At 42.2% G+C, this 18,529-nt stretch overlaps 1 protein-coding gene across 3 annotated transcripts in view; it reads right to left on the reverse strand.

Annotated features, from left to right (window-relative positions):
* nalcn (sodium leak channel, non-selective) overlaps positions 1-18,529 on the reverse strand; it is a gene marked incomplete at both ends in the record, with an annotated part of 312,014 nt that overhangs the window by 178,361 nt on the left and 115,124 nt on the right. For all 3 annotated transcript variants that reach the window (XM_084160991.1, XM_084160990.1, XM_084160992.1), the window contains one exon: positions 11,933-12,100. In XM_084160991.1, the coding sequence (XP_084017117.1) occupies positions 11,933-12,100 (168 nt within the window). The remainder of the gene's footprint in view (positions 1-11,932; positions 12,101-18,529) is intronic.

Below are 18,529 nucleotides of genomic sequence, written 5' to 3' on the forward strand. Positions count from 1 at the left end.
CAAGTACCTCCTGATGTATAATGCAAAGAAACGCAGTGAAGTTGGGAATACCCTCTCTCGGTCTCATCAGCCTGACAAGTCCCTTCTCTTTGGGGCTCCATCAGTGCACACACATGCAAGATTTGACCAGTTCAGATTGTTCCCATCCATAAAGGTCTGAAGTGCATTCAACACATCCTCTCCTCTCATTTGACTTTGCAGTGGTAATAAGCACAACAGTTCTTCCCGATAAGACTTGTCTTTCGGGAACCAGACCCATAAGCATAACTGAGCAATGTCACAAACATTTGAGCTTTCGTCCAATGCTAAGCTGAAACACAGAGCCACTGATACATCCTCATTTAGCTGCTTACCAATGTATTTTCCTATTCTTCAACCCTTCTTATTATGGTTGTGTCCGATAGTTGTTGTTAATTTATTTGCTTTAGAATTGCATCGGTGCTACTGAAGTCAGCACATTATTTCTGCTGAAGACAAAAAGCACTCTTTCACTATGTCTGCAACGGTAAAGGCCTTCTTATGCCTAACAAAATCCATGTAATCTCATATGTTGTCTCTGTCAATTTCTCTGCAGCAGAGGTCGATCTGTTCATCAACTGTTGCTGTCCTATCAGCAAAGCAATAAATTGCTGAATTAAATTTTTTCGTAGGTCACTGCCAGGTGGGTATTTCTCATTGTAGATAGCATGTGTGGTATTGAAATGGTGTTCTAAAGTACCCCTTTTAAAACTTGCACACGTCTTCTTGCCAATTAAACAAAGTGGGTTTGTGGCATGAAGTGCAAAGAAAAATTATGTTGTCAATCTTTCTTGAAACATTTTATTTTACGGTTGGTTTGTCACTCATTCAACTGACAAGATAGCGCAAGAACTACAGCAGTGAGAGCTTGTGAAGCAACCACTAGAGCGAGTAGCCCCTTCTGTTGGCCAAAACCAGCACAACCACACTTATATAAATAAATGATTAGCTAGAAATTACAAAGTTGACATTATATATCTCGTACTTGCTTACGAGCCCTTCCCAAACATTTATTAAAACAATGTATTAATAAAAATTAATAGTAACACAAGAGGAATAAAATACACAACAATGAAGCTTTACACTGAGTGTACAAAACATTAGGAACACTTGATCTTTCCATTACATAGACTGACCACCAGGTGAATCCAGGTGAAAGCTATGATCCCTTATTGATATCACTTGTTAAATCCACATCAATCAGTGTAAATGAAGGGGAGGAGTCAGGTTAAATAAGGATTTTTAAGCATTGAGACAATTGAGACATGGATTGTGTATGTGTGCCATTCAGAGGTTGAATGAGCAAGACAAAATATTTAAGTGCCTTTGAAAAGGGTACATTAGTAGGTGCCAGGCGCACCGGTCTGAGTGTGTCAAGAACTGCAACACTGCTGGCTTTTTCACCCTCAACAGTTTCACATGTGTATCAAGAATGGTTCACCACCCAAAGGACATCCAGGCAACTTGACACAACTGTGGGAACCATTGGAGACAACATAGGCCAGCATCCCTGTGGAACGCTTTCGACATTTTGTAGAGTCCATTCCCTGACGAATTGAGGTTGTTCTGAGGGCAAAAGGAAGTGCAACTCAATATTAGGAAGGTGTTCTGAATTTTTGTACACTCAGTTTATACAGGCAGTACCAGTACAAGATCAATGTGCAGGGGTATGAGGTATTTGAGTTCGATACGTACATGAAGGCAGGGTTAAGTGACTTGGCATCAGGATAGATAATAATGAGAGTAAAATAAAGAACAGAGTAGGGCGGCAGGCAGCCTAGCGGTTAAGAGCGTTGGGCCAGTAACCTAAAAGTCGCTGGTTCGAATTCCCAAGCCGACTAGGTGAAAACTCTGTCGATCTACCCTTGAGCAAGGTACTTAACCCTAATTGCTCCCTCAAGTTGAGAGTGTCTACTAAATGACTAAAATATACGTACAGAGGCCCATTATCAGCAACCATCAGTCCTGTGTTCCAATGGCACGTTGTGTTTGCTAATCCAAGTTTAGCATTTTAAAAGGCTAATTGATCATAAGAAAACCCTTTTGCAATTATGTTAGCACAGCTGAAAACTGTTGTGCTGATTAAAGAAGCAATACAACTGGCCTTCTTGAGACTAGTTGAGTATCTGGAGGATCAGCAATTGTGGGTTCAGTTACAGGCTCAAAATGTCCAGAAACAAAGAACTTTCTCCTGAAACTTGTCAGTCTATTCTTGTTCTGAGAAATGAAGGCTATTCCATGCGACAAATTGCCAAGAAACTGAAGATCTCGTACAACGCTGTGTACTACTCCCTTCACAGAATAGTGCAAACTGGCTCTAACCAGAATAGAAAGAGGAGTGGGAGGCCCCGGTGCACAACTGAGCAAGAGGACAAATACATTAGAGTGTCTACTTTGAGAAACGGGTGCCTCACAGGTCCTCAACTGGCAGCTTCATTAAATAGTACCTGCAAAACACCAGTCTCAACGTCAACAGTGAAGAGGCGACTCCGGGATGCTGACCTTCTAGACAGAGTTGCAAAGAAAAAGCCATATCTCATACTGCACATCTTAATATTTTCTTGTTATTGGCCAGTCTGAGATATGGCTTTTTCTTTGCAACTCTGCCTAGGTCAGCATCCCGGAGTCGCCTCTTCACTGTTGACGTTGAGACTGGTGCTCTAGCCTTTAGCCCAGCGCAGATATTGCCTATAATCCATGGTTTTTGGTTTGGATACGTACGTATAGTCACTGTGGGAACGACATCGTCTATGCACTTATTGATGAAGCCTGTGACTGCCTCAATGCTATCGGATGAATCCCGGAACATATCTCAGTCTGTACTAGCAAAACAGTATTGTAGCCTCGCGTCTGTTTCATAGGACCCCTTTCGTATTGACCGTGTCACTGGTACTGCCTGATTGAGCTTTTGATTGTAAACAGGAAGTAGGAGAAAATAGTTATACAGTTCATTGCGTGTCAGAGTGGTGTTGGCTTGCGGAGGGATGTGTACAGCCATGATGATTACGGATGAGAACTCTCTTGGTAGATAAAAGGGTGTGCAGCTTACCATGAGGTATTCTATATGAGGTGAGCAAAAGCTTGAGATTTCCCTCACACTGGAAGCAGCAGACCAGCTGTTGTTCATGAAGAGACACACCCCTCCCCGTTTGGACTTGTCCGAGGCCACTTTTGTCCAAAAAATATAGAGAAATGCATGTCAACAATGTTATGAATTGATTTGCATTTTAATGAGGGAAATAAGTATTTGACCCCTCTGCAAAACATGACTTAGTACTTGGTGGCAAAACCCTTATTGGCAATCACAGTTATCAGACGTTTATTGTAGTTGGCCACCAGGTTTGCACACATCTCTGGAGGGATTTTGTCCCACTCCTCTTTGCAGATATTCTCCAAGTCATTAAGGTTTTGAGGCTGACATTTGGCAACTCGAACCTTCAGGTCCCTCCACAGATGTTCTATGGGATTAAGGTCTGGAGACTGGCTAGGCCACTCCAGGACCTTAATGTGCTCTTGAGGACCTCTTGAGCCACTCATTTGTTGCCTTGGCCGTGTGTTTTGGGTCATTGTCATGCTGGAATACCCATCCACGACCCATTTTCAATGCCCTGGCTGAGGGAAGGAGGTTCTCACCCAAGATTTGATGGTACATGGCCCCGTCCATCGTCCCTTTGATGCGGTGAAGTTGTCCTGTCCCCTTAGCAGAAAAACACCCCCAACGCATAATGTTTCCACCTCCATGTTTGACGGTGGGCATGGTGTTCTTGGGGTCATAGGCAGCATTCCTCCTCCTCCAAACACGGCGAATTGAGTTGATGCCAAAGAGCACCATTTTGGTCTCATCTGACCACAACACTTTCACCCAGTTCTCCTCTGAATCATTCAGATGTTCGTTGGCAAACTTCAGACAGGCATGTACAGTGGGGAGAACAAGTATTTGATACACTGCCGATTTTGCATGTTTTCCTACTTACAAAGCATGTAGAGGTCTGTAATTTTTATCATAGGTACACTTCAACTGTGAGAGACGGAATCTAAAACAAAAATCCAAAAAATCACATTGTATGATTTTTAAGTAATTAATTTGCATTTTATTGCATGACATAAGTATTTGATACATCAGAAAAGCAGAACTTAATATTTGGTACAGAAACCTTTGTTTGCAATTACAGAGATCATATGTTTCCTGTAGGTCTTGACCAGGTTTGCACACACTGCAGCAGGGATTTTGGCCCACTCTTCCATACAGACCTTCTCCAGATCCTTCGAGTTTCGGGGCTGTCGCTGGGCAATACGGACTTTCAGCTCCCTCCAAAGATTTTCTATTGGGTTCAGGTCTGGAGACTGGCTAGGCCACCTCAGGACCTTGAGATGCTTCTTACGGAGCCACTCCTTAGTTGCCCTGGCTGTGTGTTTTGGGTCGTTGTCATGCTGGAAGACCCAGCCACGACCCATCTTCAATGTTCTTACTGAGGGAAGGAGGTTGTTGGCCAAGATCTCGCGATACATGGCCCCATCCATCCTCCCCTCAGTACGGTGCAGTCATCCTGTCCCCTTTGCAGAAAAGCATCCCCAAAGAATGATGTTTCCACCTCCATGCTTCACGGTTGGGATGGTGTTCTTGGGGTTGTACTCATCCTTCTTCTTCCTCCAAACACGGCGAGTGGAGTTTAGACCAAAAAGCTATATTTTTGTCTCATCAGACCACATGACCTTCTCCCATTCCTCCTCTGGATCATCCAGATGGTCATTGGCAAACTTAAGACGGGTCTGGACATGCGCTGGCTTGAGCAGGAGGACCTTGCGTGGGCTGCAGGATTTTAATCCATGACGGCGTAGTGTGTTACTAATGGTTTTCTTTGAGACTGTGGACCCAGCTCTCTTCAGGTCATTGACCAGGTCCTGCCGTGTAGTTCTAGGCTGATCCCTCACCTTCCTCATGATCATTGATGCCCCACGAGGTGAGATCTTGCATGGAGCCCCAGACCGAGGGTGATTGACCGTCATCTTGAACTTCTTCCATTTTCTAATAATTGCGCCAACAGTTGTTGCCTTCTCACCAAGCTGCTTGCGTATTGTCCTGTAGCCCATCACAGCCATGTGCAGGTCTACAATTTTATCCCTGATGTCCTTACACAGCTCTCTGGTCTTGACCATTGTGGAGAGGTTGGAGTCTGTTTCATTGAGTGTGTGGACAGGTGTCTTTTATACAGGTAACGAGTTCAAACAGGTGCAGTTAATACAGGTAATGAGTGGAGAACAGGAAGGCTTCTTAAAGAAAAACTAACAGGTCTGTGAGAGCCGGAATTCTTACTGGTTGGTAGGTGATCAAATACTTATGTCATGCAATAAAATGCAAATTACTTACTTAAAAATCATACAATGTGATTTTCTGAATTTTTGTTTTAGATTCCGTCTCTCACAGTTGAAGTGTACCTATGATAAAAATGACAGACCTCTACATGCTTTGTAAGTAGGAAAACCTGCAAAATCGGCAGTGTATCAAATACTTGTTCTCCCCACTGTATATGTGCTTTCTTGAGCAGGGGGACCTTGCGGGCGCTGCAGGATTTCAGTCATTCACGGCGTAGTGTGTTACCAATTGTTTTCTTGGTGACTATGGTCCCAGCTGCCTTGAGATCATTGACAAGATCCTCCCGTGTAGTTCTGGGCTGATTCCTCACTGTTCTCATGATCATTGCAACTCCACGAGGTGAGATCATGCATGGAGCCCCAGGCCGAGGGAGATTGACAGTTATTTTGTGTTTCTTCCATTTGCGAATAATCGCCCCAACTGTTGTCACCTTCTCACCAAGCTGCTTGGCGATGGTCTTGTAGCCCATTCCAGCCTTGTGTAGGTCTACAATCTTGTCCCTCACATCCTTGGAGAGCTCTTTGGTCTTGGCCATGGTGGAGAGTTTGGAATCTGATTGATTGATTGTTTCTGTGGACAGGTGTCTTTTATACAGGTAACAAACTGAGATTAGGAGCACTCCCTTTAAGAGTGTGCTCCTAATCTCAGCTCGTTACCTGTATAAAAGACACCTGGGAGCCAGAAATCTTTCTGATTGAGAGGGGGTCAAATTCTTATTTCAATCATTAAAATGCAAGTCAATGTATAACACGTTAGTTTTGACATGCATTTTTCTGGATTTTTTTGTTATTATAAAATCTCTCAAATAAACCTACCATTAAAATTATACACTGATCATTTCTTTGTCAGTGGTCAAACGTACAAAATCAGCAGGGGATCAAATACTTTTTTCCCTCACTGTACGTCCGGTAAGACGAGGGGTGGGTGTGTGTGTCTATTTGTCAATAACAGCTGGTGAGCGATGTCTAATATTAAGGAATTCTCGAGGTATTGCTCGCCTGAGGTAGAGTACCTCATGATACGCTGTAGACCACACTACCAAGAGAGTTCTCATCTATATTATTCGTAGCCGTCTATTTATCACCACAAACCGACGCTGGCACTAAGACCACACTCAACAAACTGTATAAGGCCATAAGCAAAGAAGTAAATGCTCATCCAGAAGCAGTGCTCCTAGTAGTCGGGGACTTTAATGCAGGCAAACTTAAATCTGTTTTATCTCATTTCTACCAGCATGTCACATGCAACCAGATGAAAAAAAAATAAAAAAATAAAAAAATAACTCTAGACCACCTTTACTCCACACACAGAGGTGCTTACAAAGCTCTCCCTCGCCCTCCATTTGGCAAATCTGACCATGATTGTGTCCTCCTGATTCCTACTTACAAGCTAAAACTAAAGCAGGAAGTACCAGTGACTCGCTCAATACAGAAATGGTCAGATGACGCAGATGGTATGCTACAGGCCTGGTTTGCTAGCACAGACTAGAATATGTTCAATGATTCATCCGATGGCATTCAGGAGTATACCACCTCAGTCACCGGCTTCATCAATAAGTGCATCAACGACGTCGTCCCCACAGTGACAGTACATACATATCCCAACAAGAAGCCATGGATTACAGGAAACATCTGCACTGAGCTAAAGGCTAGAGCTGCCGCTTTCAAAAAGCGGGACACTAATTCAGACGCTTATAAGAAATCCCACTATTCCCTCAAACGAACCATCAAACAGGCAATGTGTCAATACAGGACTAAGATTGAATCCTACTACCCCGGCTCTGACGCTCGTCAGATGTGGCAGGCCTTGCAAACTATTATGGACTACAAAGGGAAACCCATCCGCGAGCTGCCCAGTGATGCGAGCCTACCAGACGGGTATGATGCCTTTTATGCTCGCTTTGAGGCAAGCAACACTGAAGCATGCATGATAGCAAAAGCTGTTCCGGACGATTGTGTGGTCACGCTCTCCGTAGCCGATGTGAGCAAGACCTTTAAACAGGTCAACATTCACAAGGCCGCGCAGCAAGACGAATTACCAGGATGTGTACTCAGAGAATGCTTGGACCAACTGGCAAGTGTATTCACTGACATTTTCAACCTCTCCCTGACCAAGTCTGTAATACCTACATGTTTCAAGCATACTACCATAGTCCCTGTGCCTAAGAAAGCGAAGGTAACCTGCCTAAATGTCTACCGCCCTGTAGCACTCACGTCGGTAGCAATGAAGTGCTTTGAAAGGCAGGTCATGGCTCACATCAACACCATAATCCCGGAAACCCTAGACCCACTCCAATTCGCATACCACCCCAACAGATCCACAGATGACGCAATCTCAATTGCACTCCACACTGCCCTTTCCAATCTGGACAAAAGGAACAACTATGTGAGAATGCTATTCATTGACTATAGCTCAGAGTTCAACACCATAGTGCCCACAAAACTCATCACTAAGCAGAGGACCCTGAGACTAAACACCTCCCTCTGCAACCGGATCCTGGACTTCATGACGGACCGCCCCCAGGTGGTAAGGGTAGGCAACAACACATCTGCCATGCTGATCCTCAACACGGGGCCCCTCAGGGGTACGTGCTCAGTCCCCTCCTGTACTCCATGTTCACACACGACTGTGTGGCCAAGCACGACACCAACACCATCATTAAGTTTTCTGACGACACAACGGTTGTAGGCCTGATCACCGACTACGATGAGACAGCCTATAGGGAGGAGGTTAGAGACCTTTCAGTGTGGTGGCAGGACAACAACCTCTCCCTCAACGTGAGCAAGACAAAGGAGAAGATCAGGAAAAGGAGGGCCGAACACGCCCCCATTCACATCAACGGGGCTGTAGTGGAGCGGGTCGAGAGTTTCAAGTTCCTTGGTGTCCATATCACCAAACAAACTATCATGGTCCAAACACACCAAGAAAGTTGTGAAGAGGGCATGACAATGCCTTTTCCCCCTCAGGAGACTGAAAATATTTGGCATGGGTCCCCAGATCCTCAAAAAGTTATACAGCTGCACCATCGAGAGCATCCTTACCAGTTGCATCTGACCGTAAGGCGCTACAGAGGGTAGTGTGTATGGCCCAGTACATCACTATGGCCAAGCTTCTTGCCATCCAGGACCTATACACTAGGCAGTGTCAGAGGAAGGCCATAAAAATTGTCAAAGACTCCATTCACCCAAGACATAGACTGTTCTCTCTCTTCTACCGCACGGCAAGCAGTACTGGAACGCCAAGTCTACGTCCAAAAGGCTCCTTAACAGCTTCTACCCCCAAGCCATAAGACTGCTGAACAATGAATCAAATAGCCACCCAGACTATTTGCATTGACCCCCCCCTTGTCAATCTCACCAGGATGCCGGCACATTTTGATAGCCCATGAAACAAAGGAATGGGGTATGGTATGAACAAGGGAACAGCTGAGTTGGAGTTTAAGTCAGATTTAAAGTGGAAATCATGGTTAGTAACTCTCTATCTGATGTCCAGAAGTTCTTGGCGGTCATATGTGATAATATTATGAACTTTCTGTATAAAGAAAATAAAGATAAACACAAAACAAGTAAATAAATAGCCAAAATGTGTTGGAACTCGTAAGATGTCACCCTTCTCTGTCATTGCATCTTTTTCTGAGGTCATTACTGACTCTGGACATTCCATCCTTTTTCTTCTCTTCTTTTTCTTTCCCCCTCCCCCCTTTTTTTGTTTACAGTTTTTCCACCATGAAAATATTAATGCAGATTTGTATCTTAACTCTTTGTATGTTTTGCTCACGAAAGTCATGAAAAATTATATACAAGCAAGAAACATTATGATTATGGACACTGAGGAAGGAAACTAAGGAGCAGTGTTTTTTTTTTAGATTTGAATGCCTTGAATCCAACCGAAATACACAACAAAATTATTGAAATCTTTATCGAGTTAACCTCCCACATTGGTAAAATGAGTTGTGTTACGGAGTAGAAAGACTTTACAATTTAAATTACTTTAAAGTTATGAATTCAGTGTATTGTTAGTTCTTTTGGATATTGTCTAGGCCTAGGCCTATATGGTCATTACTATTTTTGTGTAAGTGGAGAAGATATTACCTTTTTTAACATTACACCTTCTCTTGAAATTAAAGTTTTATTTACAGTTTTACTGCAAGATATGAATTGCCACAATGTCTCCCTCACAGCTTCCTGTTCTTAATGAGGCTTGTCAACACGAGCCGACCTGATCCTGCCTGCTTCTCTCAACAGATGCTACCCAATCACGCACACACACGCACAAACACGCGCACAGGCATGAATGCACGCACACACAAGCATACATGCACACACACACACAGACACACACACAGGCACAAATTCACACAAACACAAACATAAATGCACACACACACAGGCATGCAGATGTATACACATGTACATAGCCACAGTTGCAAACACAGAGACACACACAGAAGCCACCAAGGCAACTGACAACACGCATTATTACCCACATTTAGCGAACGATTAGGACTGGGGAAAGGCAGCAAGTGCTGCCTGCTTGCTGTTCTCTGCCTCGTCTCCAATGACCGCATGCACATAGTCTCTCACTCACACACACCACAGTGAAGACGAAAAAAGTAGGGCCAGTTTAATCATGGGTTCATGTGAATGAGAGGCCTTTCACCAAATAGTGGAAATCTATGTTTATAAATCTAGTGGCATAGGGACGAACAAATCCTGTATGTTAGTCCTGACTAATACAACAGGAGTCAAAGCATTCAACTTATCATATACAATTTGATAGCATTAACATTTGTCAGCTTTTGTTATAATGGTTGGATTAGTGATTGAATGAGCATGTAATTATGTTAATCAATGCGTGGTCTAGTGGTGCACGGGTCAGCTGTTTGTTCACCCGCCCACAATTGCTAATAACCCATCCGCAACCGCCCGACTATACGTGATAAGGTGAAAATCTGAGGCCCGCACCCAACCCTAACCCGCAAATATAGAAGATGTGCTATTGGCTACAGTCAAAGACTGCAGCACAATTTTTTAACAGGTGGTGCAGGATTTGTTAGGCCTGATTTAGATATGTTTCTGTTTATAATTTCCGACATTTTGGTAGGCTATTTGCAAGACAACTTGTCCATAATTAGATACATGTAGCTTCTCTTTTGTCATTATATGTTGCCCTAGAATACTAAATAAACCCTTGCTCAACAGAATAATGTAACAGATCGATAGAATGAATGCTTCAATCTAGTTGACATCGGTAAAGTTTTCTCTGTCATCTTTCGCAGAGCAAAGACGTTTAGAGACTGGAGAGAAAATACATTAAAGCAACAAAAAAAGGAAAAAGATGTATGTGCAAAATGTCCAAATGACATCAGTTTGACCGGATGTAAGGAAAAATGAACGCTTTGACAACAACCCAACGTGTTTATGATAAGATTTCAGTTTGGCTTCGATGCATATTTTATGTGGTTGAAATATTATCAGCATTTATGATGAAGACAGCACCTCTACAGATTGTATCTAACTGAGCATTGCATTCTCTCAAAAATCATATTTCTCCACTCCTGTTCCCAAGTCCAAATTGTGTCTACATTTGGTGTATCATTTTACTGCAAGAAATGCTTAATTCTGCAGAAGTTATTATTAAGGCTATAGCCCTATTCACATGGAACCAGTATTACTAGAGAACATTGGTTATGTATTTATTACCTCAGAATGGCCATTATTCCAGTGGACGATTTGGAGGGGATACGTTTTTTTCCAAACTTCCCCGTGGAAATCTTTATTTTACAGACAGTTGAAGTTGTAAGTTTACATACACCTTAGCCAAATACATTTCAACTCAGTTTTTCACAATTCCTGACATTTAATCCTAGTAAAAATTCCCTGTTTTAGGTCAGTTAGGATCACCACTTTGCTGTTGTTCTGGGATTGATTTGCACATTTTTTTCACCAAAGTACGTTCATCTCAAGGAGACAGAACGCGTCTCCTTCCTGAGCAGTATGACGGCTGCGTGGTCCCATGGTGTTTATACTTGCATACTATTGTTTGTACAGATGAGTGTGGTACCTTCAGGCGTTTGGAAATTGCTCCCAAGGATGAACCAGACTTGTGGAGGTCTACCATATTTATTCGGAGGTCTTGGCTGATTTTTTTTTATTTTCCCATGATGTCAAGCAGAGGCACTGAGTTTGAAGGTAGGCCTTGAAATACATCCACAGGTACACCTCCAATTGACTCAAATTATGTCAATTAGCCTATCAGAAGCTTCTAAAGTCATGACATAATTTTCTGGAATTTTCCAAGCTGTTTAAAGGCACCGTCAACTTAGTGTATGTAAACTTCTGACCCACTGGAATTGTGATACAGTGAAATAATCTGTCTGTAAACAATTGTTGGAAAAATTACTTGTGTCATGCACAAAGTAGATGTCCTAACCGACATGCCAAAACCATTAATCAATCATAATTCTATGTGTGGGATTGTGTGTGTGTGTGTGTGCATCATTGCAGTGTGTGTGAATGTGTATGTGTGTGTATTCATTACCTGGAAGTAGGTGAACTGGGAGTGGTAGAGGTCAGGGTAGATGTGCAGGGTGGTGCCCACCACCAGCAGCAACTCAAACTTGTGCAGAGAGGAGATGATGTAGCCCGTGAAGCCCAGGCACCAGACCTTAAGCATAGCCTCCAGGTCAAACAGCACTGTAAAGGCAACCTACGGACAGATAGACAGAGTTCCGAGGTCACAGTTGGTATTTTATTAGTGTGACCCACCGGCGTTCAAACCCAGGTCTCCTGCCCATCACAAGACTGTGTCAGCCAGCTGAGATAATAACTAGGCTTGAGGCGCCAACTCAAGTCTTCAGGTGTCAGTCAAGGTTATTCATCACATGCATGAGTGCGCCCTTAAAAACAAAAACATGTCAAAATTGCAGTTTCACATGTGAAATAGCCGTTTCACATGTGGAATTGCAAGTTCACATGTGAAAACCATTCACAGGTGAAAATGTAATTAGCAGTTTCACATGTAAAAAACATTTACATGTGAAAATCTAACTTTCACATGTGGAATTGGAAGTTCACATGAGGTGGTGAAATTGTGTTATTCTCCTCGCATGTAAAAAGGCGGTGGTAACAAGTAGCAATGTTTCCACATTTGGAAAAATGGCTAATTATGTAATGCCACTCTGTAAAAAAGGTAACAGCCTACCTGAGTATAATAATTCAGGTGGGTTAAAAATGTGTATTTTGTATTTCTGAGCCATGCATTCGGAGTGTTACTGCTGCAGTCGCACGCCTCTCTTCTTCATACGTTGGTCAGTGACCGTTGGAAGAATCCCGTTGAAAAGAACAGAGAAGCTAGTATTTAACATGCAAACATTAGCGCTGTCAGAGGTAATCAGTTAACTAAAGTTAACTTTTTGTAATTTTAGTGCACTTTTTATTGCATTGTCTAAAAGCGTTCAAAATACATTGAAAACATCCAAAATACATAATATATACAGCTAAAAACAACAATGCTATGTCAAAACAAGTTTATTTTGAGGTTAAACAAAGTGTATTTATTAATTTACCAGATTTTGCTAACCGCTACTTTGGAAAAAATGAAGACGTCAATGTTCTTGTGATGCTTTTTGTATTCAAAAAAATATTTAAATGACAGCTCAATTTGAGCAAATTATGAATGATTAATCACAGTGAATCCAGCGATGAACTCAATTAAATTTAGGAATAATTTGACAGCCCTAGTTGACATTAAAATGTGAAAATGCACATGTGAAAGTGTTGCGGACATGAGTCAGTTATGGTTACTCATGGTCATGTAGTCCCCTGTAGCTCAGTTGGTAGAGCATGGCACTTGCAACGCCAGGGTTGTGGGTTCGTTTCCCACGGGGGGCCTGTATGAAAATGTATGCACTCACTAACTGTAAGTCTCTCTTATGACTAAAATGTAAATGTCATGTGATGAGGTAATTCTGCCTGCGACTTCAAAATTAGTGTTAGCCTTCTTGGTCATATGGCAAGACACATCACTTACCCAAGTTTAGTCAAAATTGGGCCAGAGGTCTGAGATATCGCGTGGGTTAGCTAGACTCATATCCCTGAGCATGTGAGACAAATTCCATCTGAATTGTTATAGAGCCACCGTGTGGTCGATATGAATGTTATTGCATATGTTGAGTCTTGACAGTGTTTTGTTACAATACGAATATCCTTGACTGATTTACATGCATTAATGTGCCAGACCACGCCCACGTGAATGTTTATTGGTCAATAGCGGCCATGTTGTTTTAGGTACTAATCTGAAAAATATTGTGTTGAGAGACCTTTGTCCATAGATACCAAATATCAAGTTCCATGCAAATTGGTCATTTGGTGCCAGAATATATATTTTTTTTTCTCTAAATGGTGGAAAATCCATCATGGCGGACATTATGGGTCCCTGAGGCAAATTAGCTCCTTGTGAGGAGAGGGACATATGTACCAAATTTCATGACTTTAGTCAAACGGGTTGAGGGGCGTGATCTTTCAAAATGTGCATTTTCAATCTCTTGTCATATCGCCACCTTCTGGCCAATCAGTGTAATTATGTAAATGCAGGATCTCTATTGCAAGATAGTAGCACCAATATTATAATTGAATTAAAAATGACTATAAAATCATAGATTTTACTCCCAGGTTTGAGTGTGATTCCATCTGAGGTACGTTTTTCATTTTCTGTTTGTGTGGTAGTGAATATGAAGCCCAATCCTCAATCAATCAATCAAATGTATTTATAAAGCCCTTTTTATATCAGCAGTTGTCACAAAGTGCTTATACAGAAACCCAGCCTAAAACCCCAAAGAGCAAGCAATGCAGATGTAGAAGCACTGTGGCTAGGAAAAACTCCCAAGAAAGGCAGGAACATAGGAAGAAACCTAGAGAGGAACTAGGCACTGAGGGGTGGCTAATCCTCTTCTGGCTGTGCCGGGTGGAGATTATAAGAGCACACGGCCAATAACCTTTTGATGCGTTCGTTCTAAATATTAATAACGGCACTTAAAGGGTGAGTTGTTTTTGCACACGGTACCAGAATTCTATGCTACTGTTCTAGAATTTGATTGTTGCATTTTGCCGCTATTCTCTGCACCCCTGACTGCATCATCTGATTCATATGAGGCTTTATAAAACTGTAATTTTTACCACTGAATCTCTTATCCTTTCTGCCAATTGTAGTAGCAGTGAGTATATATATATATATATATAGTATTATTGGTAATTATATAATTATTATTATCATCTATATTAGTTTTATATTATCTGAAAGATGCTTTGGTATTAGCGCGTGTGAGACAGGGCGGGAAACCTGAGGTGCTAAGTCTGGTGTATTTGATACAATAGTGGCGAACAAACAAACAAAGTGAGAGCGGGGTATGAGCATCAAGTGGATTCGGAGAGTATTCTGACCACTTGACTTTTTCCACATTTTGTTACGTTACAGCCATATTCTAAAATGTATAAAATAGTTTTTTTTCACACATCAATCTACACACAATAACCCATAATGACAAAGCAAAAAACGAGTTTTTAGTATTCAGACCCTTTACTAAGTACTTTGTTGAAGCACCTTTTGCAGCGATTACAGCCTTGAGTCATCTTGGGTATGACGCTACAAGCTTGGTACACCTGTATTTGGGGAGTTTCTCCCATTCTTCTCTGCAGATCCTCTCAAGCTCTGTCAGGTTGGATGGGGAGCGTCACTGCACAGCTATTTTCAGGTCTCTAAAGAGATGTTCGATCGGGTTCAAGTCCGGGCTCTGGCTGGGCCACTCAAGGACATTCAGAGACTTGTCCCGAAGCCACTCCTGTGTTGTCTTGGCTGTGTGCTTAGAGTCGTTGTCCTGTTAGAAAGTGAACTTTCACCCCAGTCTGAGGTTCTGAGCGCTCTGGAGCAGGTTTTCATCAAGTATCTTTCTGTACTTTGCTCAGTTCATCTTTCCCTCGATCCTGACGAGTATCCCAGTCCCTGCTGCTGATCAAAAAGTTCAATCTTGGTTTCATCAGACCAGAGAATCTTGTTTCTCATGATCTGAGAGTCCTTTAGGTGCCTTTTGGCAAACTCCAAGCGGGCTGTCATGTGCCTTTTACTGAGGAGTGGCTTCCATCTGGCCACTCTACCATAAAGGCCTGATTGGTACAGTGCTGCAGAGATGGTTGTCCTTCTGGAAGGTTCCCCCATTTCCACAGAGGAACTCTGGAGCACTGTCAGAGTGACCATCAGGTTCTTGGTCACCTCGCTGACCAAGGTCATTCTCCCCCGTTTGCTCAGTTTGGCCGGGTGGCCAGCTCTAGGAAGAGTCTTGGTGGTTCCAAACTTCTTCCATTTAAGAATGATGGAGGCCACTGTGTTCTTGGGGACCTTCAACGCTGCAGAAATGTGTTGGTACCCTTCCCCAGATCTGTGCCTTGACACAATCCTGTCTCTGAGCTCTACAGACAATTCCTTCAACCTCATGGCTTGGTTTTTGCTCAGACATGCCCTGTCAATTATGGGACCTTATATAGACAGGTGTGTGCCTTTCCAAATCATGTCCAATCAATTGAATTTACCATAGGTGGACTCCAATCAAGTTGTAAAAACATCTCAAGGATGATCACTGGAAACAGGATGCACCTGAGCTCAATTCCGAGTCTCATAGCAAAGGGTCAGAATACTTATGTAAATAAGGTATCTTTATTTTTATTTTTATTACATTTGCAAACATTTCTAAAAACCTGTTTTCGCTTTGTCATTATGGGGTATTGTGTGTAGATTGATGAGGAAAACATGTAATTTAATTCATTTTAGAATAAGGCTGTAACGTAACAAAATGTGGAAAAAGTGAAGGAGTCTGAATACCTTCCGAAAGCACTGCTCCATGGCTAAGGGAAACGCTGGCAGGCAACTTACATACTTTTTGTTCATTTTCTTAATTAATTAAATGTATTCTCCCCTGGAAAAATTAGGCTACAGCGGTGGCTACATTTCATCATCATATCAACGTATTATCACCACTGGACATGTAGCCAGATGCCTGCCTCGTCGCCAAGCGAGGAAGATATTTCGCAATCATCAAATGCGGTGAGAATTATGGCTTGGATAGGTTTTAGCCTGGTCGGGGTGGAGGGGAGTGAGAGCAGGGTGGATCAAGTAATGTAAGAAACTAAGTGAGGTAGTTTGTGTGGGTGATCAGATTGAATGGTGTATCCATGTAATCAGTTAAATTGTATTCAGAGACAGCGGCATGAGTGTGGCGAGGTTGTAGATATAATAGGTTATCGTAAACTATGGAGCTAGACAGGATTATCTAGGTTTATGATTGAGTGCCATCGACAGGATGAATGTTACGTGGACCAGTTATCGCTCTCATTCCAAACCGTGCTTACATTTGTATAAACAAGTATTTCTAACTATATATTCCTAGGATAAAACTATTTAATGTAACAACCTTAATTGTGCTCTTTAGTCTACAGTTGTAGCCAGCTTATGAAACAGGTTAGGATAAAGGTTGTTGGCTAGGGAAACTATGATATTGAAATTGATAAAATATGATTGTGAGAATGCATTACAAATCAGGGAATAACAAAGGTTGATTACATCCTTTTCTTATTCTGTTTTATTTCAGGAATGGAGCCCAGGATAATTTCATTTTAGGTAAACAAACCTCAATTTCAATTATTTGGTGTATTTTTTATTTGTATTTTTATTCCCCAATCCCCCCTCACCCACCACGCATCAAATGCCTCAAGATACATTTCAATACATGTATTTTATATACAGTACCAGTCAAAAGTTTGGACACACCTACTCATTCAAGAGTTTTTCTTTATTTTTGCGATTTTCTACATTGTAGAATAATAGTGAAGACATCAAAACTATGAAATAACACATATGGAATCATGTTTTAACCAAAAAAAGTGTTAAACAAATCAAAATATATTTTATATGTGGGATTCTTCAAATAGCCACCCTTTGCATCAATGACAGCTTTGCACACTCTTGGCATTCTCTCAACCAGCTTCACCTGGAATGCTTTTCCAACAGTCTTGAAGGAGTTCCCACATATGCTGAGCACTTGCTGGCTGCTTCTCCTTCACTCTGCCGTCCGACTCATCCCAAACCATCTCAATTGGGTTGAGGTCGGGGGATTGTGGAGGCCAGGTCATCTGATGCAACACTCCATCACTCTACTTCTTGGTAAAATAGCCCTTACACAGCCTGAAGGTGTGTTGGGTCATTGTCCTGTTGAAAAACAAATGATAGTCCCACTAAGCCCAAACCAGATGGGATGGTGTATCGCTGCGTATCGCTGTGTATCGCTGCAGAATGCCTTGGTAGCCATGCTGGTTAAGTGTGCCTTGAATTCTAAATAAATCACAGACAGTGTCACCAGCAAAGCACCCCCACACCATAACACCTCCTCCTCAATGCTTTACGATGGGAACCACACATGTGGAGATCATCTGTTCACCCACACTGCGTCTCACAAAGAGAACCAGGTCCTTTCGAAAACAAGGACATTTCTAAGTGACCCCAAACTTTTGAACGTTAGTGTATGTCTATTATGTGGAAAAATAGCTTCTTGTACCATTTGAGGGACTTTCTGACACACTCAACAAAACTTTTCTGCATGTCCACATTGTCAACTGCTTCCATCTTCTTGTTGGACTCTAAGACACAGTCTGGCTTCATTTAACTCTAATCATTGACATAGTCCAGTTTTCTTGAGTCCAACATTTTGGAGGTGTGCACAGAGGACAGAACATGGACATTGCGTTTCTCGTGCCATTTAACTGTCATTATCTCCCCGTTGGTTTGGAACTCCACCACCCTCTTGTTAATTTTCTTTTTGAATATTGCCATCCCCTTCCTCTTGGATCTCACTGGCCCCCTGTGTTCAAAAGGTACTGGAAAAGGGCTACTGTACCAGTTATCCACAAATACAGGATGCCCCTTTGCAAGTAAGACTGCAGCATGGTGATCACCACTTATCCAGATATGTCAAGACCATCAACATGCCTTTTATCTGTGGTGGCACCGGTGTAGATGATCAGGTCCTGTTCATATCCTGTCAAAAAGTCACATAAAACAAAGAACTTGACTCCAGATCTTTGGCGCTTTCAT

The sequence above is a fragment of the Coregonus lavaretus genome, assembly GCF_964263955.1.
Source record: "Coregonus lavaretus genome assembly, chromosome: 5".
Classification (NCBI taxonomy): domain Eukaryota; kingdom Metazoa; phylum Chordata; class Actinopteri; order Salmoniformes; family Salmonidae; genus Coregonus; species Coregonus lavaretus.